This window comes from Leopardus geoffroyi, chromosome E2 (genome assembly GCF_018350155.1).
Source record: "Leopardus geoffroyi isolate Oge1 chromosome E2, O.geoffroyi_Oge1_pat1.0, whole genome shotgun sequence".
Lineage (NCBI taxonomy): Eukaryota > Metazoa > Chordata > Mammalia > Carnivora > Felidae > Leopardus > Leopardus geoffroyi.
The window spans coordinates 6,708,606-6,734,103 of NC_059335.1; the positions used below are offsets into that span (position 1 = coordinate 6,708,606).

General features: G+C 42.5%; 1 protein-coding gene across 1 annotated transcript in view; it reads left to right on the top strand.

Moving 5' to 3' along the window:
- LOC123577992 (zinc finger protein 577-like) overlaps positions 1-20,308 on the top strand; it is a 66,194-nt gene extending 45,886 nt beyond the window's left edge. Inside the window, exons 2-5 of the mRNA XM_045440465.1 lie at positions 8,801-9,002; positions 12,114-12,240; positions 12,511-12,606; positions 18,721-20,308. Coding sequence (XP_045296421.1) covers positions 8,988-9,002; positions 12,114-12,240; positions 12,511-12,606; positions 18,721-19,868 — 1,386 coding nt within the window. The 5' untranslated portion in view covers positions 8,801-8,987 and the 3' untranslated portion in view covers positions 19,869-20,308. The remainder of the gene's footprint in view (positions 1-8,800; positions 9,003-12,113; positions 12,241-12,510; positions 12,607-18,720) is intronic.
- Positions 20,309-25,498: the final 5,190 nt, after the last annotated feature.

Here is a 25,498-nt window from a genome sequence, read left to right on the forward strand (position 1 = left end):
GAGGGTCACGTGGGGGTTCCGTGTTGGGACGTGCACTTGGAGAGAGCAGCGCTGTGGGGTGTCTGGTCGGGGAAAGCGGGAGTCGTGTCCGTGTCGGTGACCGCCTTTGGGGAGTTCCGTTGTTGATGCTTTTCACATCCTTACTTTCAAAGATGGGGTTTCTGGCCACTTGCGTCCATGTTTACTGTATATTCTTATTGAAAGTACATGTTTTCAGTTTTATTTCCTGCCCATGTAATGACATGCCCAAACTCCTACATACTCCAGAAAACAACTCTTGTTAAAATATAGTGTATTTCGCTTTTAGTGTTGGCATCAGTTTTGTGTAGGTAGTGACATAATTTTATCAGCTATTTTCATATTATTAACTCTGGAAGTTTTCATCTTTCTGTCTTTTTTTTTTTTTTTTTTCAACGTTTATTTATTTTTGGGACAGAGAGAAACAGAGCATGAACGGGGGAGGGGCAGAGAGAGAGGGAGACACAGAATCGGAAACAGGCTCCAGGCTCCGAGCCATCAGCCCAGAGCCCGACGCGGGGCTCGAACTCACGGACCGCGAGATCGTGACCTGGCTGAAGTCGGACGCTCAACCGACTGCACCACCCAGGCGCCCCATCATCTTTCTTTTTTTTAATTAGTGCAGTTATGTTCCATCAAGTGGGTGCTTTAATTTGGGTGGAACTGATGAGGGTTAGGTCCACCACTTTCTGGAACATTTGATGGATTTCCTGTAACCCAAGTGTTTAAAAAGGATTTGACCAGCTGTGGTGGTGATTTTTCCACATGTGTCTTAGACATATCTGGTTATGTTTATTCCTAAATAGTTTATACTGTTGGGTTGCCTGGGTGGCTCGGTTGGTTAAGCGTCTGACTTTGGCTGGGGTCATGATCTCACAGTTCTCGAGTTCCAGCCTCGCATCAGGTTCTGTGCTGAAAGCTCAGAGTCTGGAGCCCGTTTCCGATTCTGTGTATCCCTCTCTTTCTGCCCCTCCCAGGCTTGTACTCTTTCTCAAAAATAAATAAAACATTTAAAAACATTTAAAATAGTTTATACTGTTGTTGTAATGGTAAATGGTGTGGTTTTTCTCCATATGGCCCCACTCCCTCTTTTTTCTTTCTTCTAATTTTATATAATGCACAAGAACAAAACTTTAAAAGGTACACTTAGGGGCGCCTGGGTGGCGCAGTCGGTTAAGCGTCCGACTTCAGCCAGGTCACGATCTCGCGGTCCGTGAGTTCGAGCCCCGCGTCGGGCTCTGGGCTGATGGCTCAGAGCCTGGAGCCTGTTTCCGATTCTGTGACTCCCTCTCTCTCTGCCCCTCCCCCGTTCATGCTCTGTCTCTCTCTGTCCCAAAAAATAAATAAACGTTGAAAAAAAAAAATTAAAAAAAAAAAAAAGGTACACTTATTCTGTCACCTCAGTCTACTACCGTTACTGCTACTAGCTTATAAATCAATTCCTTTATATTTTCTAGTTGACTTTTTGTTATCTGCAAATAATTTTGGTCAGGTGGCAAGTGTATGGACTGTGGAATAAGAAGAACCTGCTTCTGCCTCTGACTTGGGTAGGTTAATGTCTGAGTCAGTTTCTTCATTTGTGAAAAAGCTATCGTAATTCCTAGTTCGTAGCGTTATTATGAAAATTAAATTAGCAGATGTTCTTTAAATACAAAGTGTAGTGCCTGGCACCTAGTCTAGTCTGAATAAATGGTAGCCATGATTTATCAAACTTTATTCCTCTTTCTCAAAGATCCCCCCCCACCATTCTCAAAGATCCCCCCCCCCAGCTTTAGTGAGATATAATTGACATATAACATTCTGTAAGTTTAAGGTGTACAACTGTGTTGATTTAATATACTTATGTATTGCAAAATAATTATTACCTTAGGTTAGCTAACACCTGCATCATGTCACATAATTACTATTTCTTGAAAAAAAATTTTTTTTAACGTTTATTCATTTTTGAGAGACAGAGAGAGACAGAGTATGAGTAGGGAAGGGGCAGCAAGAGAGGGAGACACAGAATCTGAAGCAGGCTCCAGGCTCTGAGCTGTCAGCACAGAGCCTGACATGGGGCTCGAACTCCCAAACTGTGAGATCATGACCTGAGCCGAAGTCGGACGCTCAACCGACCGAGCCACCCAGGTGCCCCCATAATTACTATTTCTTTTACGTGGAGAAAACATTTAAGATCTACTTGCTTAGATCTTAAAGCTTTCAGTTCTATGGTATAGTGTTGATTGTAATCACTATGCTGTATATTAAAGCTCTTCGAATCACTTTATAAAATTATTTTCATTTATATTTTTCCTCTCTCTAATATTTGCTTTATAGATGGCTAGATTTCCCAGTGTCTTATATTCCTGGGAGAAACCATACTTCTCCATAATGATTTGTTCTTTTAATATGTGGTTGGGTTTTATTTGCTAATATTTTACTTAGTATTTTTGCGTCTAGAAATAAAAAGATGTCTCAGATTTGCTTTAGAATAATCCAGTGGTAGAGGGAGATGAGTGGTGGTGTAGATACACAAAATTAGGTTTGCGTTGCTAACTATTGAAGACACAATGGATGTGAGGAATTTGATTATACTGTTCTTTCCTCTTTCTTTGTGCATGGGTTTAATTATACTGTTTCTTCTTCGATTTGGAATTTTTCATAATAAAATTTAAAAATATTTGCTTCTACATTTATAAGTGAAACTGAGCTGTACTTTTCTTTAAGAGTATTTTTCAAGTAGGGGCGTCTGGGTGAGTCAGTCCAACTTTTGATTTTGGCTCAGGTCATGATCTTTCAGTTCGTGGGTTGGAGCCCTGCATGGGGCCCACTGCTGTCAGCACTGAGCCTGCTTCAGATCCTCTGTCCCCATCTCTCTCTGCCCCTCCCCCCTCAATAAATAAACATTAAAAAAAAATTAAGTGGCGCCTAGGTGGGCCAGTTGGTTAAGCATCCTACTTTTTTTTTTTTAATTTTAATGTTTATTTTTGAGAGACAGACAGACAGCATGAGCGGGGGGAGGGGTAGAGAGTGGAAGGCACAGAAATCTGAGGCAGGCTCCAGGCTCTGAGCTGTCAGCACAGAGCCCGATGCAGGGCTCAAACTCACAAATTGCGAGATCGTGACCTGAGCTGAAGTTGGAGGCTCAACTGACTGAGTCACCCAGGTGCCCCAGTGTCTGACTTTTGATTTCAGCTCAGGTCATGATCTCATGGTTCGTGGGTTCCAGCCCCACGTTGGGCTCTGTGCTGATGGCCTGGAGCCTGCTTGAGATTCTCTATTTGCTCTCTCAAAAATAAATTAAACATTAAAAAAATATTTTAAAGTATTTTTCAAGGGACACCTGGGTAGCTCAGTCAGTTAAGCATCCAGCTCTTGGTTTTGGCTCAGGTCATGATCTTACGGTTCGTGAGTCTGAGCCCCGCATTGGGCTCCATGCTGGCAGTGTGGAGCCTGCTTGGGATTCTCTCTCGCCCCCTCTCTCTGCCCCTCCCCTGCTCATGCTTTTTCTGTCCCTCTCTCAGAAATAAATAAATTAATTAAAAAAATTTTTTAAGCATTTTTCAAGTATAAATGAAAAATGAAAAAATAAGCTATTATAACAACCTAGGAGTGCCAACTCATCCTAATCCCCTTCTTCTCTAGAGGTATTCTTATCCTAAAAACATTATATTAAATTTGCCTGGTTGTTAACTTTATGCAGATGGAATCATAGGTTACCTGCCCTTTTGTATCTGCCTTCTTTTGCTCAGTATTTTGTTGTGAAATTCATCTAAATTGTTGCATATAGCAGTAGTTCATTTCTTTTCATTGCTGTGTAGTATTCTTTGGTGTGATTATATTATGTATCCATTCTGCTATTAACAGACATTTAGGTTGTTACTGACTTGTGTCTATTATGAGTAGTGCTGTCATGAACATTTTTGTACTTTTTGGTGCATAAAAGCTGTACTGGGTATACACTTAGTAGAATTCCTGTAGGGTGTACTAGATACAAGGAGAAATGACAAAAGTGATAATGGGAGTTCTCAGCATACCTCTCTCGGTAACATAGAACAAGGAGAGAAAAAGCTAGAAGGCTATAGTTTAACAGTGGTCAGCAAACTTTCTGTAAAGGGCAGCGAGAGTAAATATTTTAGGCTCTGCGGGCCAGATGGTCTGTCTGCACCTGCTTAGCTCTGCCATTGTAAGATGAAAGTAGCCATAGAAAATACATAAACAAATGGGTATGGCCGAGGTCTGGAAAAACATTATTTACAAAAACAGGTCACCAGCCTACGATAGTGCTAACCCTGAACCGTTAGAATAACATGATTAACAAGAATAACATGATTAACAAACTTGATTGATGTAAAACACTCCACCCAACAATTTTCCTCAGATGCACATAGAACATTTATAAAAAGTTTGCATGTGGTAGGCCATAAAGCCAGTCTAAACAAATTTCAAAGGATTGAAATCATTTGGGAGACTTTCTCTACTACAGTGTAATTAAGCTTAGAAAGCAATACCAAAATGATATGTAGAAAAATCTCCATTTTGGGGCGCCTGGGTGGCTCATTCGGTTAACATCCTACCCTTGATTTTGGCTTAGGCCGTGATTTCACAGTTCGTGAGTTCAAGCCCCACATCAGTCTCTGCACTCTTAGCACCAAGCCTGTTTGGGATTCTTTCTCTCTCCCTCTCTGTCCCTGCCCTACTCATGCTTGTGCTCTGTCTTAAAATAAACATTTTTAAAAAAGAAGGAAGAATGAAAATCAATGTATAAGCAAGCATCTATGTAGTTCTCTCTTTTTCTAAAAAAATCTAGTGATTAGTATTTTATTTAATATTTATTTATAAAAAAATTTTTTTTAACATTATATATTTTTGAGAGACAGAGAGAGACAGAGCATGAGCAGGGGAGGGGCAGAGAGACAGGGAGACACAGAATCCAGAGCAGGCTCCAGGCTCCGAGCTGTCAGCACAGACCCTGATGCGGGGCTCAAACTCACAAACCCCGAGTTCGTGACCTGAGCCAAAGTCAGACGTTTAACCGACTGAGCCACCCAGGCACCCCTAATATTTATTTATTTTTGAGAGGGGGGGGGGGGAGAAACAGAGAGAGAGACATAGAGTGAGCAGGGAAGACACAGAATCTGAAGCAGGCTCCAGGCTCCGAGCTGTCAGCACAGAGCCCAACATGGGGCCCAAACCCATGAACCATGAGATCATGACCCAAGCTGAAGTCAGATGCTCAACCAACTGAGCCACCCAGGCACCCCATAGTGATTAGTATTTTAAAGTGCTGGCTTCATACAATTAGTACAGAAACTTCTCCTGCTTTACTGTGATCTGTGAGAGTTTATATAATACCAGAATCATCTGTACTGTAAATTTTAGGTAGAAGTCATCAGGCCCTGATGACGTTTTACTTTTTAACTTTTTTTCATGGAGATTCAGAGTAGAGAGAACATTACAATTCATGCCCATCACTAAGCTTTCACAATTATCAACTCATGGCCAGTCAGGTTCATCATGCCTCTGCCAATTCTGGGTTTTCTCTGGAGAATGTCATAGCACATCCAAGGCCTATTGTCCTTAAACTTGTAAATATTCTATTGTGCATCTCTAACTGGTAAGGTCATTTAAAAAATTCATAACCAGTAGGCCATTTTCAAATGTATCAAAATGAATAATTCTTTTATTTGATCCAAGACCCAGTGCATATTCATATTCAAATTTTTTCTGATATTGGCAATGTTGCCCTTAACATTGGGTTGTTTGAGTTATTACCCAAATAATGTGCATTACATTTCCTTCTTATACCTCTTAGGTCTCTGTTATTCTTTAACAGCCCCTCTTCTGTTTCCTTTTTTCCTCCTCTTACGTGTCAACATGTTGCATTAAGTATATGGCACCATTAACGAAAGATTCTTGCCAAAAGAGTCATCAGACCTCATAAGTCCAACTACCCAGTTTATAAGAAAAGTTTAGGGGAGGTGGGGAAGAACAAGTTAAACTATAGAATGATGAAGCACTCAGCCAAATCCTGAAGCTAGGGTATCTTATGGGCCAGGGTACTTGTTTTCTTCTGTCCTCCCTTCATTCCTTCTCAAAGCCTATGGCTGTCGATTTACAATGACTTGCAACATCTTTAGTTTTATTTCAAGTGGAGATTTTTTTTTTTATTTAAAAATATTTAATTTAAAAAAAATCCTGTGGTATTGCAGGGAAGAAAAAAGACGTGAATTCCATTTTCCCAATCTACAGAGCCAGCTATAACAGTTATTCACATTGTTATATTTATATTTGTGTGTATAAACACACACACACACACACACACACACACACACAGATATAGATGTATTGCTTTACTTTGGCAGAAATACAGTATCGTATACATAATGAGTAGAAATGTGCTTTGTTCATTGAACTGTATAGCGTGGACATTTTTTATTTTCGGAAATATGTATTAACATATTAAATAATCACATAATATTCCATTAGGTAGAATATAATTATTCATTCAATTAATCCTCTATCAGTGGACCTAAACAGTACCTCAGGGGTTTCTACACACCCCGTCTCCTCAAGTTCAGTAATTTGCTGGAACAGCTCACAGAACTCAGTAAAGTAACTACTTTACTTACTATCACCAGTTTATTATAAGAGATACAAAGGAACAGCCAGGTGAAGAGGTACATAGGGTAGTGTCCAGAAGGGTCCTGAGCACAGGAGCTTGTGTCCCTGTGCGGTTGGGGTACACCACCCTCTTGGCACCTCGAAGTGTTCACCAACTCAGAAGCTCTCCAAACCCTGTAACGTAGGAGATTTTGTGGATTAAATAGGCCTGATTGATTAAATCATTGACCAAGCTCAATCTGCAGCCCTTCTCTGCTTCCCAGAGGTTCCAGAGGTGAGGCTGAAAGTTCCAACCCTCTAATCATGCCTTGGTCTTTTTGGGGACCAACTCCCATCCTGAGGCTATTTGGGGACCCCCAGCCACCCATAAATCATTGGCATATAAAAGCTACTCTTGTCTCTCCAGAGAGTCCAGAGATTTTAGGAGCTGTGTGCCAGGAATCTGGGACAAATACCAAATATCTATTTCCCATTGTACCGTGAGTCTAAGGAAGTAGCCACTCCATTCCTAGGTTTGTAACAAAAAGAATACTGTATCTTATGAACTGCTTTTTAAATATCAATTTAGGCTTTTCTCCTGTAACCTATTAATTTATTTTAGTGGCTACTAAAATAAAGGACTAATAAAATAAAGAGGTTGGCTGCCAACCTGACATCTATGCCCCTTAAAAAAAAAAAATCCCTATTTTATTTAGACAGCTATCCATCTGGGAACTTGACCTTAACATTCAGTTCAGCAGGAAATGCAGATTAGTCCTACCAGTCAGGGTACGGCGTCCATTGCCATTCTCAGTTTCATTGCTGTGTTCCAGGCGTGAACATTTTATGCAGCTCTGATCTGTTAAATGTGAGGGAAAGTCTGCCAAGGAGCTTCTTGGAAACAGTTGGGTCCTTGATCTCCATTCCTAGAGATCTCAGTTGTAAACTCATTCCTATCTAACTCCCTAGTTGCTGCCTTGTAGGGTGAAAGCAGTATTCAAATTGACCTCATGGTGTTGGTGTCCTCAGTGTGGGTTTCCAGTTTCCAGCATGGCTCCAGGGCTTGGCCCGTGGGGAGACTGATCTCTGATCTGCTGCTACTGAGGCAAGAATGAGGCTGCATTTGCTTTCCTGATTATGTGGAAGGAGCTGGCTGGGGGTGCACAACAGACATTACAAGAGACAGTTGCAGGGGCTCTGTTTTTGTAACTGTGACCATATAGCCACTCCACAGTATGGCCACTCCACAGTGTGATGTGCCAAGGGAGTAAAGTTCGTAAAGTGCATGAGAAAGAGAGAGAGAAAAAAAAACTGTATCTTGAGGCTATTGGAAAAGGGATGTGTCATAAAGGAGAGAGGCAGATGTGGATTCGGATCCCACGTTGCTACTTAGGAAGGATGTTAACCTGGACAACACACTTCACCTGACCAAGCCTCAGCTTACTTGCGCTTAAAATGGAGACAATGCTGGGGCGCCTGGGTGGCTCAGTCGGTTAAGCGTCCGACTTCGGCTCAGGTCATGATCTCGCGGTTGGTGAGTTCAAGCCCCGCGTTGGGCCCTGTGCTGACAGCTCGGAGCCTGGAGCCTGTTTCAGATTCTGTGTCTCCCTCTCTCTGACCCTCCCCCGTTCATGCTCTGTCTCTCTCTGTCTCAAAAATAAATAAACGTTAAAAAAAAAATTAAAAAAAAAAATGGAGATAATGCTTACCTTATAGAGTAGTACTGAGGATTAAATAAGACGATGGTCATGATTTGTATAGTACCTTGGTCTTCAAATGGGGTAATTGCTCCAGTGCAATAAACAAAAATTTTAGGGATGTGTAGGCACAGGTGGGTTTAAGGCAGTTTCCAAAGCCACCACTTACATACATTATCTTTCCTAAAATTGATCTGTGTGAGAAATTGACAGCAGGCAAGACCATGAGCCGTGTTCTTCTCCCATTTCTTTCATATCCATTCTTGTCCAACTTTGCCTCCCCCCCCCCCCCAGAAAAAAGAAGGCATGTCTCTCACCCATTCCGTATCTCCCCATGGAGCCTGGCCTCATGATGTAAAAGCTTCCTGGGTGTTAAAGAGACAGAGGAAATGTTGGGGCCTGTTGTTAGAATCCACACAGCCGTAGTCTGTGGTCTGTGGTCACCTGAGCTGTGGTCCCAGGTGAATGTCCTCTTGCCATTGAATTTGCTCTTGAATCCACAGGTTCTAGTCCAGGGGAACAAGGCATTATTGGTCCTAGAAGAAGGAGGAGGTTCCAGGCCTGGGAGATCATCATTTCTGGCAGCAGCCTGACCTGAGGTACCTTGACCATATCTTCTGGGCAGGCCCAGAGCAGACAGAAGACAGAGCATATCCTGGAGTTTCTAGCCCTTTTTAAGAACAGGAGAAAATGACCAAGGCCCAGGTGAGGTTTGTTGTACCTTTCTGTCCTTTGTTTCCCAGTGGATTTGTGGAAGCTTCTAACAGACAGTCTGATAAAATGAGGCAGTATATGTTGATAAAAGTCAGGATCTGTTGGAAAATAAGTTTGGGTTATAATCTTCAAATCTGGGCAAATTAGGAAGCAAGGGATATATATAGGTCCTAGGGTCCATACAAAGTCCTTAAGGATGGGAGCTAAATGGCTGTGTAAGGCCTTGTGGGCTGCCTTAGCTTTGAATTTGTGTCTCCTCCTCTTGGCAGCTGTGGTACTAAGAAAACCATGAACTATTACATGATTTGCAGTGTCCGTGAGGAGAAAGCAAACCATTTCTTCAGGGAAAGTAATCTCATTGCTCAGAGAGTCTAAGAAATTTCTTTTCCTAGCTCTCCAGAGAGATTTTGTGGTAGACAGTGTCCTCGATATCAACCATGTAATAAAGGCATAGGATGCTTCCTTTGGCTTTTTCTCATCGTGTTCCTCAGAGTAAGCTCAGGGGGTAATGCCAGAGCAGAACTGGATTGGACAGAATTCTCCAAAAGCAGCGCACCTTGACGATAGAACCTTCCAGCAGTCCACACTTTACCCAGGAACAAAGCCTGGATTATTTAATAGAATGAATGGGCTGCTTGACCTTTGAGCCATTCTCCATGAAGAATTCGGCCATTTGGCGGAGGACAGCTAAAAGTTCCATTCTTCGATAACAGCTTGGAATACAGATAGTGACAATGCTCCCTGTATACCTTTTTGTTTGTTTGTTTGTTTGTTTTCTAGAGAGAGAAAAAGAGAGAGAAGATGCACCTGCACGCATGTTATGTGTGAGAGGAGCAGAGAGAGAAGGGGAGACAGGATCCAAAGCGGGCTTTGTGCTGACAGCACGGCCCCTCCTTTATACCTTCTTTTTTAACTTTTTAAATTTTTTAATGTTTATTTAATTTTGAGAGAGAGAGAGCGAGAGAGTGTGGGGGAGGGGCAGAGAGCGAGGGAGACACAGAATCCGAAGCAGGCTCCAGGCTCTGAGCTGTCAGCACAGAGCCCGATACAGGGCTCGAACCCACAGACTGTGAGATCATGACCTGAGCCGAAATCGGACACTTAAGCAACTGAGCCACCCAGGCACCCCTATACCTTCTTAACCACAGGTTCAGAAAAAGAAGTCAGAGTCAACTATTCTTAGTTTGGCCTTTGTATTTTTATTTTATTTATTTTAATTTTTTTTAATGTTTGTTTATTTTTGAGAGAGAGAGAGACAGACAGAGCACGAGTAGGGGAGGAGCCGAGAGAGAGAGGGAGACTTAGAATCTGAAGCAGGCTCCAGGCTCTGAGCTGTCAGCAAACAGCCCGACATGGGGCTCGAACTCATGAACCGTGAGATCATGACCTGAGCCAAAGTCAGACGCTTAACTGACTGAGCCACCCAGGTGCCCCTGGCCTTTGTATTTTTAAATACTTAATGGTGCATGGCTATATTTAAATGTAAAAAAGTCAAGCAAAAAGAAGTATTTGCACTAAAAGAGAATATCCCCTTTTACCTTTTCCTGCCCAACCTCCAAACCAAGGAGTAACAGATGTTAATAGTTTGGGTCTCTGACTAATCTCTGTATAATTGACATGTGGTAGAATATATTTATACACATTTCTATATGCATACGTATGTGTATATGTTAAGATTTTTTAGGGGCGCCTGGTGGCTCAGTCAGTTAAGCATCCGACTCAGCTCAGGTCATGATTTCATGGTTTGTGAGTTTGAGCCCTGCATCCGGCCTGCTGCTGTCAGCTCAGAGCCCACTTCAGATCTTTTCCCTCTCTGTCTACCCCTCTCCCACTCGCAGTCTTTTTCTGTCTCTCTCAAAAATAAATAAATATTGGGGCGCCTGGGTGGCGCAGTCGGTTAAGCGTCCGACTTCAGCCAGGTCCCGATCTCGCGGTCCGTGAGTTCGAGCCCCGCGTCGGGCTCTGGGCTGATGGCTCAGAGCCTGGAGCCTGTTTCCGATTCTGTGTCTCCCTCTCTCTCTGCCCCTCCCCCGTTCATGCTCTGTCTCTCTCTGTCCCAAAAAAATAAATAAATAAACGTTGAAAAAAAAAATTAAAAAAAAAAATAAACATTAAAAAAATCTTAAATCTATAAAGATTTTTGGTCTTTAATCTATAAACATATGTCTGGAATACATATATACTAGTTGGGGACTTGATTTTTTTTTTTTTTTTCATGTAAGAGAATGCCTTGAAGATCATTGATACCAATGTTTATATCTACCAAATTGATTTTAACATTTGCATGGTATATTACAGCATGGAGGTGCTGTAATACATTCTTGCCTGCTTTTGATGGGTGTTTAGATGATGGATAGTTTTTCACTTATAAACAAAGAATGAACATTTCCTTCTGCACATTGTTTTGTCTCTGAAAATATTTTTTTTCGAATATTATTTTGATACTCTTTTAGCCTACAAAGAACTAATTAGTAGAATTCCATGGTGCTGTTGTCTGAATGTTTGTGTTCCCACAAAATTTATATGTAGAAATCTTGCCCCCCAGGGATGATGGTGTTAGGCGGTGGGGGCCTTTGGACCAGCAGGTGGGCCCTCAACAGAATACAACCATGCTGGCTCCTTGATCTGGGACCTCCTACCTTCCCCAACTGTGAGAAATAAATTTCTGTTTTTATAAGCTACCCAGTCTGTGTTATTTTGTTTTTTGTTTTTTTTTTTAATTTTTTTTTTTCAACGTTTATTTATTTTTGGGACAGAGAGAGACAGAGCATGAACGGGGGAGGGGCAGAGAGAGAGGGAGACACAGAATCGGAAACAGGCTCCAGGCTCTGAGCCATCAGCCCAGAGCCCGACGCGGGGCTCGAACTCACGGACTGCGAGATCGTGACCTGGCTGAAGTCGGACGCTTAACCGACTGCGCCACCCAGGCGCCCCTGTGTTATTTTGTTATAGCAGCCTGAGACTAAGACACAGGGTCCTGTGGTATGTGAAATAGTAACCATGCACGTAATTTATCAGAGGAAGTCAATCAGAACGTGTTCCTGTCCCGCTTTTCTGCATCATCTGTTCTGCCTTAGAGTGCATTGGCATTTGTTGTTACAGGCACCGTTATCATTTGAGGATGTGGCCGTGAGCTTCTCCCGGGAGGAGTGGCGGCTCCTGGTCCCCGCCCAGAAGGACCTGTACCGGGACGTGATGCTGGAGAACTACAGGAACCTGGTGTCAGTGGGTGAGGACAGCATCACAGTCAGTTGTCTTTCATTTCTCATTGAGTAGAACCCATAGTGTCCCTGAAATATCTCCTGGTTGGCACTAACATGTTGTAGGGTATAGACTTTTATTTTCCCGTTTGGCCATAGAGTGTATACGCTCTCCCTTCCCCCAGGAAAAAGATTTTACTTTACTGAAGTACAAATGATGCATAAACTTTCTCCGGTTTTTGTAGGTGCCCAAGCTAAAATACTTGGTGCCAAGTCTTCAGTGATTTCCCATTTTACAGGATACCAAGCCAGCGAACCAGATTCACTCTTCCAGTTGGAGCATGGAGGACCACTGTGGGCAGTAGAGGGAGCAGCTCCGAGGCCACCCTGTCCAGGTGAGTGACTGAAAGGAAAACCAAGAAAACTAGAATTCCAGTCGGTCAGGGAAAGGTTAACACTTTGTTGTGTGGAGAGCTTTTCTTACACCAGTTGGTGACACAAATATAATCAACTCCTTTCTGTATCTTTGTTCTTTATTAGGGCTGTTCTTTGTCAGCTATTAAAGGATAAGGTTTTCCCCCCACCCCGTTTTTTTTTTTTTTTTCCTCATTTCTAGATCTGATTACAGTCTGTCCCACCTTGGATCCATATTCTTACCTGGTTCTCTCCTGCCTCAGCTTTGCACACCTTCTTCCTTATTTATTTATTTATATGTATTTATTTATAGAGGTTGCCCAGGAGTGGGGGAGGGACAGAGGGAGAGGGAAAGAGAGAATATCAAGCAGGCTCTGCACTGTCAGTGAGGGGCCCGATTCAGGGCTCAAACTCATGAACTACGAGATCATGACCTGAGCCGAAATCAAGAGTCAGATGCTTAATTGACTGAGCCCCCCAGGCGCCCCTCCCTTTCTTTTTCTGCAGCGTTCCCACTTCCTCTTCTCCGCCTGCTTGCTCTCAAACAGATGGCTTTGCACTTGGCCCAGCTCTCATCTTCTGCACATCCCTGCCCCTTTTGAAAGGGCTGATATCCCTCCCTGACAACTCACGTCCCCTGAGGTCATCTGAAACCACACGTACCTTGTCTCTCAGGGTACCTCTATCTATTTCTTCACCCTCTGCTTCCCCAACTTGCAGGTTCTGTTGTTTTTTTTAAATCTTCTGCTTGATTCTCATATTAAAAGTTTCATTCATTGTCAAGGCCTAAGCTCCTGTTCTGAGAGAGTCCCAGATTGGGAGAGTCCCAAACTGACCTCTTCTGCTAACGTCTAATCTGCACTGTAATGCAGGTATGTTGCCAGCCACCAGGGCAGCTGCCCTTTGACGTCCTACTCCCCATATGCGAAACCAGAGTCCTCCTTTCTCCCAGATGATGTCTTCGCCATCATAGAGCGTATTCATATATACTGACGAGCTAAGCTTTCTGTAGTCTGACAGTTATTCCCAAGTGGACACCTGCCCTTCTGTAGTCTAATCTGACCTCTAATTCTCTATTTTGCCTGCACCCAGGATAATTATCCTGTGAAATCCTTTTTCCTTCTGCTTTAGTGCCGGAACCTGAGATCATTTTTCCTCCTGGTGAATCCTTTCATTCCTAGTGCATTTTACTTAGTTTCTGCTGTACTACTGTTCACACTGGTGCCTGGTCACCGGTGAGTTTTGCCTTGAGTTTTCCATATTTCTCTATTACTTTTTGGAAGGTCTTTGCTGTTTGTATTAAATTTGTTGTTTTGGGGTGCCTGGCTGGCTCAGTCAGTGGAGCATGTGACTCTTGATCTCAGGGTTGTGAGTTCGAGCCCCGCATTGAGTGTAGAGATTACTTAAAAATACAATCTTTAAAAAAGCTCTTTTTGTTGTTTTGGAAAGGCCTTTGGAAATTGCATGCACATGCTCAATTCCCACCTCAGAGTAGGCTGTGATCATTTAGACTTGGATTGCTGAGTTGCTACACTCACCCCCACACTGGCTGTTTCCAGTTTTTGGTTTGTCCCTTTTTTTTCTTTTCTTTTGAGAGAGAGAGTATGAAGGGGAAAGGGGGGCAGAAGGAGAGGGTGAGAGAGAATCGTAAGCAGGCTCCACACCCAGCACAGAGCCTGACATGTGGCTTGATCTCATGACTGTGAGATCATGACCTGAGACAAAATCAGGAGTCAGACACTTAACTGACTGAGCCACCCAGGCACCCCCAGTTAGTCCCTTTTAATGGTATGGCTGCATTCCTTTGTGGGCAGGGGGCATTAAAGCTGTGAAACTTAATGAGAAAACATGAAAGTGAGAATTGGTTAAAAAAAAAAAAAAAGGCCCACATATATTTAGAAGTTGAGAAGATAAGAACCCAGCCAGGTAGAGTGAGAAGTATCAGGGCTCTGGGAGGAGGAGAGTCAGAAGATGTCCCAGAAACAAGCCACAAACTTATTCCGGGGAGGCAGAAGTGATATAGTTTATTGAATGCCACAGATACCACAATGTCCAGTGAACTAACGGCTGGCATCTATGCATTTGATCGTGTTGCATTTTTACGTCCAGATACTGCCTTCTTTTTATCTCCCCAAAGTTCCAGTGCACACTTGGAACTCCATCTTCCCTAACGTCTCTGTACTCTGTCTAAACTGCACTGACTCAGTCATGATCGACAGGTGTTACTGTATTGCTTCGCTGGTTAGGATGAGGCTTCCTTTTCCATACAGAGAAAGGGTCTCTATCTCACTCTTCCTTACTGCATACAGATTGCATAATCATTCACGTGCATCTGTTCATCACATCTTGAAAACAGGTCTTGCTTCGTTTTTTGTTTGTTTTGTTTTTAAATCAGGGATCTGTGTAAATGTGTGTGAAGTTTTTCAAACCACAGACTTTGTCTCTTAAGATTTATCTTCTGATCTACTAGGTATGGGGAGGGTCCTGAGCAAATGAGGTTGGAAATGCTCGCTAGGCCAGCTGTGCTTTGATCCCTGTAGTAGAACTGCCACCCAAATACAGCTCCAAAAGGTTCAAATGTAATGAAGGACAGAAATACCTTCCAAGTGTCCAAAGTCCTCAGTTGCGAAGGGTTGACAGAGATGCCTGAAATTCTAAAATTGTTAGCATTTGATTATGAGGCATAGAAAGGACTGTTTTTATAAAGTTAGAGAAAATTGAGCTTTGATAAAGTGTTACAGAAAGAATGAAGTACTTTTTGGAAGCATGATAAAATAATTTCTGCAAGAAAGATGTTAGAGTTTCAAATAAAAATGATGATGGAAGGCCTGTGGGTCAGTAAAAAGATTTTGGAGATGGAAATGAGGAAGGCAGTTGAGAGATGAGACTATGTGAAAGGAAATGGCCGATTACTGTGGATTTTATGTTAATAATTGGCTTAGAAAGTGTGACTTTGGTTCTGTCTGAGCTTTTTTTGCTATTTCTAGAGAGTCTTGCTTGATAGATAGCTGGGTAGTAGCATTGGAACAATAAGAAGCTAGAGCTTGGAGCTCTAGAATAAGTGGAAGATAAGACAGGTCAATGTTTTGCTCCTGGATAGAGGATGATTCTTCAGAATCTCTTAACTGGTGCCAGAGAGGAGATAGGAACAGAGATTAAGGAAGAATGTAGCATTAGTTGAAAGGCAAAAATTGGGAGATGAGTCTATCAAGTAGATTATAATGGCAAATATGGATATTACGGTATATACGGATGTGATGGTCTATACTGTGCCGTCCATTGTGTTGGCCACTGGTCACATGTGGCTACTTAAATTTATTTAACATTACGTAAAGTTACAAATTCAGTTCTCCTGTCACTCTGGTCACCCACATTCAGGTGCCCAATAGCCACACACAGCTAGTGGGTACCATATTAGAAAACACAGATATAAAACATTCCCATTGTTGCAGAAGATTTTATTGAATAGCACAGTACACAGTTGCAGTATGATGAAACTGAGGAGAAGCTGATGTTTCCACCAGTTAGGACAGCTATACTCTTCTCTGGGGCAAGGGCGGATGGCCCAAGGACCTATTTTTAAATTCCAGGTGGACATATACGTGTCTGGATATATTGGACTGAGGGAGGTTGTATCGTTTTTACATAGAAATTTGAAGTATTGGCTACTGTACTACTCTAAATAGGTAATTGGTGTTATTATAAAAGTTTAGTTTTGATGTGCAGGTGGAATGAGAGGGGAAAGGTTTAGTAACAAGGGATTATTGACTATTTTGCCTCAATAATCTTGGGATAAGATTCCGTAGATCCTGCATTCTGATTTTCCAATTTCAGCCCTTTCTTATGAAAACCTCCATTGTTTATATGTTTGGTCAGCATTTGTTTGATGTTTCTGGATGGGATTTTCATATTCTCTTTGCATATCACTCTCCCAAAACTGTTAAGACTTGGAATCCATGAAATTCTTGTCCAGGGCCTTCCCCTTTCTCTGTCCATTACCTCATCTGGTTCTGTGTAGTCCAAATGTTTAAGTACTGTTTATATACTCAACTTAAAATTGTTATCTGAAGTCTGGAACTTTCTCCACACTCGTAGATCTAACCGGATACTTCATATTTGTTCTTGAATGTTTATCTCAGACCTGATGCATTCCTCAAAACGGAACGCTTGATTCCCCACACATACCAAACCTAACTCCCTGATTTTCCTCATCGTATTAAATGGCACCAGCACCCTACACAAATGCTTAAGCCACATATCGAGGAGCTATCCTCAATGATTCCCTTTTCTTCTAGCACTCATTCTTGACTGAGCCTTCTCTTTTCCTCCTGTCACTCTTTCCCTTCTCTGTACTATGTCCTTGTTTTTGTACATTTCTCTAACTCCATTGTAGTCAGTCACAGTGAAGCTGCTGTTTGTTACCTCTTTTGAGCGGGGGAGAGGCAGAGAGAGTCAGGGAGAGAAAGAATCCCAAGCAGGCTCCACACTCAGCACAGATCCCGGCACAGGACTCAGTCTCACAACCGTAAGATCACTACCTGAGCCAATATCGAGTTGGACGCTTAACCTACTGAACCATCCAGGTTCCCCAGAAGGTGCTGTTACCTCTTGCCTGAACTCTGCTGTAGATTCTTGTGTATTCTTTCAATATTTTCACCTCTCCAGTTCATTCTTCATGCAACAGCCATGTGGCATTTGGAAATACCAATTCAGAATGGGTTGTATTCCTGCCAGAAAATGTTTGGTGGCATCTGGCCATCGCTCTTATCATAAAATCCAGTTTTTTTAAACTTTTTTTTTTTTTTTTAATGTTTATTTATTGTGTGAGAGAGAGAGAACACACATGTGCATGCAAGCAGGGGAGGGGCAGAGAGAGGGGGAGATAGAATTCCAGGTGGGCTGCGTGTTGTCAAGTGCAGAGCCCAATGCGGGGTCTTGAACCCATGAACCTTGAGATCACGACCTGAGCCAAAATCAAGAGTTGGATGCTTAACCAAATGAGCCACCACCCAGGCACCCCAATAGAAAATCCAGTTTCTAACAAAGTCTCCCTACATCATCTATATGGTCTCAGTTCTGCCTCCCTTTCCAAACTTACCTGTTTCTGCTTCACTCAAGCCAAGGACATAGTCGAGGTGCACCAGCCTCTCTTATGTTTCTTGATCATGCCTAAGTTTTTCTGCTTCTGAGTTTTTGGATTGGTTGGTCCTTTTTGGAATGTTATTCATCGAGTTATCTGTATAACACTGCTCATTCTTACCCTGTGATGTCACCTTAACTTCCTTGTCTCATGGATGATTATTTTCTCTAAGACTAACCTACTACTACTCTGTCACCTTCTTCATACACACTGTTTTGCACGTTCTGTAATTTTTTTATTTCTTTGGTTACTTGTTGATCCTCCCTTCCCCCCATCTTTTTCTCTGTCTCGTTACTAGAATGACAGCTCCACAGAGACAGAATATATAAGTTACCTTAGTGTGACCGATATATTGTAATTCTAATATTCAAACATAGTATGGTAATATTCTAATATCATATTCTAATGTATTCCCAAACACCAGCGCATTCAGTGTTTGTTGGATGAAAGGATCCATCCCCTCCATCTTCTTTTGTTCTGTTCCAGTCACAGTGTGGTTCTGTTTTTACTTGTCTCCATTTTGCAAGGTCCTATTTGGAGAGAAGCCCAAGTTATATTTATTCATTGTAGACTATCCATTGTTGTTTCTAAAGTACATGTTTTTCCTTTTGCTGTTTTATAGTGTTGTCTTTTTCTCACAGAGCACAGGGTACATTTCTCTTAGACTTCGATCTTAGAGCTAGCCCAAACCATGGCTTTTTTTTTTTTTTTTTTAACCTTCTTTTCCCCCTAAAATTATCATGGATGTTTTCATTGTTCTTTTTCCTAGAAGAAATATGGGAGATTGACCATATGCAGTGGCACCCAGAAAACCAAAACGAGATTAAAACTTTGGAAAGATGTCAGCAAAATTATGCACTTGGAAATAATTTCAATTTATGCAAAAGTCTTGTTCCTTTAACACAAAGACACAATAAATTTGGTTCACATTGTAAAGGTTTAAAATCACATTTAGGTTTTGTTCTCCAGAATAGAAGATATGCAGGAGAAGATCCTGATGAGTTTAGTGGATATGGGAAATCCTCTGTCTACATCCAACAGGATACAACTCTTACTGGAATTAAATGCACTAAATCACAGCTCGGTGAACATCAAAAAACTTACACAGAAGAGAAACCACATGAATGCAGTGAGTGCGGTAAGGTCTTCTCCAGGAAGGCACAGCTCATTAGACATCAGAGAACTGAAAGGGGAGAAAAGCCCCATGGATGCAGTGAATGTGGGAAGACATTCATGAGGAAGATTCAGCTCACTGAACATCAGAGAATTCATACTGGAGAGAAGCCCCATGAATGTAATGAATGTGGAAAAGCGTTCTCTAGGAAGTCACAGCTTATGGTACATCAGAGAACTCACACAGGAGAGAAACCCTATGGATGCAGTGAATGTGGAAAAGCCTTCAGCAGGAAGTGCCGGCTCAATAGACACCAGCGATCTCACACTGGAGAGAAACTCTATGGATGCAGCGTGTGTGGGAAGGCCTTTTCCCAGAAGGCATACCTCATTGCACATCAGAGACTTCACACAGGAGAGAAGCCTTACGAGTGCAGTGAATGTGGAAGAACTTTCTTTTTTAAGTCAGACCTGACCAAGCATCAGAGAATTCATACAGGAGAGAAACCTTATGAATGCAGTGAGTGCGAAAAAGCCTTCAGGAGCAAGTCAAAGCTCATTCAGCATCAGCGAACTCATACTGGAGAGAGGCCGTATGCATGCAGTGAATGTGGGAAAGCCTTTGCCCACATGTCAGTCCTCATGAAACATAAGAAAACTCATGCAAGAGAGAAAACTATAAATTCACTGAAAGTGGAGAAACCTTCCTCAGGGAGTCATAGCTCTTTATACGTAAGTAAACTTGCCCAGGAGCAAAACCAGATGAACACGGTGCCTGTGGAAATACCTTCTTCGGGAACTCAGCCCTTGTTAAACCTCAGTGAGCTCCTTGGGGGTAGAAATGTAGTGTTTGTGGAACAGCCTTTTCTAAGAAGTCAGGCCTCAGTAAGTAATCTGGAATTTACACAGGGAATATGTCTTGCAAATGCAGTGAATGTGACCACACCTTCTGTAATAAATTATGTTTTATATGTTACAGACATTGTGTAAGAAAGAAAATCCTCTGGTACCAGGATCTATCTGATACTAGAAAAGCCTTTAGCAAGAATCCTCCACACATTCTATGTGAGAGCTCATTTTGGGCAGAAATGCTATGGAGGCAGCGGTGGTGGAGGCTACGTCTGTGAGAATTCAGACTTATTAAATATCCATGAGAGCCCAATCCACAGAAATGCAGCTATTGTGGGGAACCCGTTTCCTGGAGATGATTATCTCCATTGCTATCAAAGAATTCCCACAGGACCAGAACATGAGGAAAGAATGTGATGATGTTTTCAATGATAAGTTGTACCTGATCACATGCCAGAGAAGTGTAGAAAGATATTAGAGACATTGAATACAGACAGCATTTTTAGTAAAATGTGGAAGAACTCATAGGAAAGAGAGACCCCTGAATGCAATAAAAGATGGAAATTCTATCACCAAACTAACTAATGTGTCACAACTTTATACCTTGGGAATGAATCTGGGAAAGACTTCTCTAATAAATGAAATCTTGGGCACCAGGAATTGCATTATGTAGCAAAAACCTATGAATATGATGAATGTGGAGATACAAGTGTATTAGTTTCTTATCGCTGCTGTAACAAATTACCATAAATTTGTTGGCTTAAAATAACAGAGATGTATTATCTTATAGTTCTGGAGGTCTGAAGTCTGAAATGCATCTCACTGGGCTCAGAGCAAGTGGTTTGGCAGGACTGCATTTCTTTCTGGAGGCTCCAGGGAGAACCTGTTCTCTTTGTCCTTCCAGTTTCTAGAAGCTGCCCAAATCTGTGGCTTGCAGGCCCCTTCCACCTCAAAGCCAGCAATGGCCAGTCAACTCCTCCATCACTCTGGCACTGCCTCCTGCCTCCCTCTCCCACATTTAAGGACCTGTGTGACTACATTGGGCCCACCCAGATAATCCAGGATAACCTTCCTATTAAAATCAGCTAATTAGCAACCTTAACTCCACCTAACTACCTTGATTCTCCCTTGCCTTGTTCTCTGACATATTCACAGGTCCTGGAGATTAAGATGTGGATATCTTTGGGGGGGCATTATCCTGCCTATTGCAGACCACCATCTGGCACCCAGTGATTTGTGTCCATACCACATGGAAAATACATTCACTCTATCCCAGCACCTCCAAATGTCGCAAACTATTAACAGCACCAACTCAAAGTCCAAAAATTCCACCTAAATCTTATCAGCTTAAAAGCCCTAAATCAAGCATTGGGTGAGGCTCTGCGTACAGATTGTCCTGAGGCACAATTCCTCTCTTGACTGTGAGCCTGTGAAACTCCAGAAACGAGTCACATGGCCCTAAAATACCCAATTGCATCTTTTACTTCAAATGCCCTGTGCCCTGTAGCGTAACATATTTACAGGTTCTGGGGATTAGAACATGAATGTCTTTGGGAGGTCATTTTGTCTACCACAAAAACATTACATTTCAGAGAATTCATACTACAGTAAATTCCTACCTAGCCATTAAATAAATGTAGAGAAGCATGTTCTCAGAGAAGTAATTGTCTTTAGTTATCATGGTCCAAATACAGTAACTTTTTTCCCTGAAATCAAGGAATCTTACGTTTGTGTCATTAGATGTGATCACCATGGAATGCTCTTGAAATATGTAAATCAAGTGATACACTGGAGAAGAACTAAATGTTTTAAAGGAACATGAGATTTATGTGCTGCAGATGTTGCCAAACGTATGTTTGTATCTATTCTGAAATTGTATAAATTATCCCGTTCTGAGTATGGTACTCCATACCACACCTAAGTGTGAGAATTTTTCACAGCCGATTCCAACAGCCCTTTTTCTTTAACAGTAAATGTTTAATATATATACCCTAGTTAAATAATGAAAAATACAGAAATGGACTGTAATACAGAATGGAAAATAATAGAAAAATACAGAAATGGACTGCAGACATAGGGTAATAGGGACATCAGGACAGCTGTCTCTCAGAGAAAGGAAACAAATGAAGGAAGCCTTACGATTGCCCCCAGCTTATAGCCTGGAGAGAGTTTCCATTCTGCAGCATAGGGAGAGGGAATCTAATCAGATCCTGGCAGTCTGTGAACTGAGACAGTTTAGAGTTCGGGGAATTCAAAGCGACTCAAGTTCATGGGGCAGATCACAGGAGAGGACAGAGCTGCACCCAGGGTGAGAGAGTTCCCCCATAGGATTTTCAGTTGTGAGCAGCACATATATGTGCGGAAACTCCCAGGGCTGGAGAAAGAACCACTGGAAATGAACAGGCAGAACCATCCTTGGAGGTTGCACACGTGGGGAATAATTTGTGTTTCCAACAGCTGGAATGGAAACCCCTCCTAACATCGGGAGAATCACAGTGGGACTTCAGAAAAATAGTGACTCTACTGGGTGATTCATGTTGGCTCTAGACTAAAGGCTGCTCTGAACCCTCCTGACAAAGTAGAAATGCAAGCGGCTACCAACGCAAACTGTTTCCAAGTAATTTAACTCCTTCCCAGACCAAACCCCAGTAGTATTTAAAGAATAGAAAGGAGTCCCATCGACCAACAATGTCAAACTCAGTGTCTGGCATCTAGTCAAAACCTACCCAGGGATGCAAATAAAAACAAAAACAGGAAAACAGGACCTGTAAACGTGAAGAAAAGTCAATAGAGACCCAGAATTGGCATGGGTGACAGAATTAACAGAAAATGATGTTAAAAACAGCCATTGTAAGTGTTCTGTATGCTCAAGAAGGTGGTGTCAAGTGGATTATAAGAATTATAATTTCCTGGGGTTTCTCTCCACAGGAGCAAAGGGATAGATGAGGCCCAGTCTGGTCACTGGAGCCCCTAACCCCAGGTTGTTCAGCCTCCCAGGAAGAGGCCAGAAGATCATTTCCATCAGTGAGGACCAGGTCCTGTGAGGAGGAGACCCAGACCCAGCTGAAGTTGGGGAGTGTAGTTTGGTCTCCGTCTAGTCCATCTTTGGTTTTTGTGGGAACTGAGGCACCTGTGCACGGCCACAGGTTTCTGGAAAGTGTGGTTTGGGGTGCATGGTCTTCCTAGTTATGGGCTGGTGCTTCTTGGCTGTTTGGCTGCCCCGGGGGTTCTGGCACATGTAGTTCATCTGCCTTTGTCTGTTTTTCTTCACATGAGAATTTGGCCTGGGTCCAAGCGGTTGTTGAAAAGGGTGCCTGTCGGGGCGCCTGGGTGGCGCAGTCGGTTAAGCGTCCGACTTCAGCCAGGTCACGATCTCGCGGTCCGTGAGTTCGAGCCCCGCGTCGGGCTCTGGGCTGATGGCTCAGAGCCTGGAGCCTGTTTCCGATTCTGTGTCTCCCTCTCTCTCTGCCCCTCCCCCGTTCATGCTCTGTCTCTCTCTGTCCCAAAAATAAAAAAAAAAATAAAAAAAAAATAAATAAATAAAAAAAACGTTGAAAAGGGTGCCTGTCAGAATCTTATCACAGACCGCTGGGGCTTCTGTATGCAGTATGTGAGGGAACTGGCTTTCCATGGGTCAGTTCCAAACTCATCCTGTGGCTCAGCTCGGGCAAGGTCAGATCTTGGTAGGTCTGTCCTGCTGTATGGCTGGGGTAAGAGATGGCACTAGACAGCTCCTTTGTTGTGTGGGAGGCATTCGCCCTTGTTCCTCCGGGTTCTAGGTGGCTAGATGGACCCTGTGTTGGGAGCTTGGGAGGGGAATTTGATTGTGGGTCCTACTGAACCTTACTATACCTTCTATCCCACCCCTTCCCCTCCTGGTCCCCAGAAAAACTTGGAGTGTCTTTGTGTTCTGTGGGGTGTCTTGTCCTGGCCTCCTCGTACCCGCTGTGTCACCATGAACAAAAAACTTCTAGAACAGTGTCTGCCATGCAGTGCCTTGAGGACTAAGCAAGCAACTTTCAAATAGTATTCTTATGAATGAGATGATTTAGGCAGAAAGAAATTCGATTTACACACTTTAGAACATACAACAATCTGTACACATTTATAGATTCTACCTACTTTGTCTTGATTTCCAGCCTAGAGCTTCAGTCTCTAGATTTTAGAACCTGCCAGACCTCAGAGGAGAAGTCCAGAATCAGCTACCCCACAACAAGTTGTCTGGTGCTGGTTTGGGACAGGGGAGGATTTACTCCAGGTTTGCCTTTTTCTGTGTTTGTAGGTTTGTTTTAGGGGTGAAGGTAGAAGACTAGAGATTCCTAGTTGGTGTGTGGGCTGATTAGTCCCCTGTCTGAGGCTGTCTTCCTAACCTTAGCTTTGTGCTTTTGAGGGTTCATCCTTCATGGAAAGAGGGGAGTTGAGTAATTGTCAAAATCCTAAAAGCTAGCCTCTCATTGAAATGTCTCCTTTAGGGGCGCCTGGGTGGTTCAGTCCGTTAAGCGGCCAACTTCGGCTCAGGTCATGACCTCATGGTTTGTGGGTTTGAGCCCTGCATCGGGCTCTGTGCTGACAGCCTGGAGCCTGCTTCAAATTCTATGTGTGTGTCTCTCTCTATTCTTCCCCTGCTCGTGCTCTGTCTCTCTCCCTCTCAAAAATAAATAAACATTTTTTAAAAATGGCTCCTTTATCCTTGATCAGCGCTCTCTTGTCAGATGTTCAGAACCAGAAAAGACAATTGACTAAAAATGCTGGCCATTTCCTAAGAACAGAAGAAAACTTGAAGGTCCTGGTGGGTTTTTTGTTTGTTTCTGTGTTTTGCCTTCATTCTCATGGGTTTGCGGAGGCATGTAAAAATAATTATCAAATGGAAACATACGCTTTCCTAAATTCAGAATTTAAGGAAAAATAAGCCATAACATTAAGATTAGGACAAAGGTAGAATAGGGAAATGTAGACCATAGAGTTCACTTAAAGGAATACTGGTGAATAGATATGTAAGAATGTATGATGTATGTGAGTTGAATTACAAATACTTTTTTAAGATTTTATTTTTAAGTAATCTCCATGCTCAACATGGGGCTCAGACTCAATCCCAGGATCAAGAGTCTCACACTCTACTAACTGAGCCAGCCAGGCACCCCAAATTACAAATACTTTCTAATGTTTCCATTATCAATAATGTGTTAGTTTTCTCTTGCCCAAAAAATTCTCACAGACTTTTATAATGCAAATTTATTATCCCACAGAGGTTTGGATTGGCTTGGCTAATTTCTCTGCCCTGAATTCCATAAGACTGAAATCAAGGTGTGGACCCACAGGGCTTTTTTTTTTAATGTTTTTATTTATTTATTTATTTATTTTGAGAGAGAGAGAGAGAGACAGAGACAGAGTGCAAGCGGGGGAGGGGCAGAGAAAGAGGGAGACACAGAATCTGAAGCAGGCTCCAGGCTCTGATCTGTCAGCACAGAGCCCAATGCGGGGCTTGAACTCATGAACCGTGAAATCATGACCTGAGCTGAAACCAAGAGTCAGACGCCTGACCAACTGAGCCACCCAGCCACCCCAACATTTTATCTTGTGAATTTGGTAGATTCACTCATAAATTTTATAGTTTCTGTAGGCTTTCTTGGGTTTTCTTTATACAGAATCCTGTTGTGTGCAAATAACAACAATATTCTTTTCTGATATTTAAGCCTGTTATTTTTCATGTCTTACTGCACTGTGAGGTCCTCTGTTATGATGTAGAGTATGGAAGTGAACTCTCAGTCTTA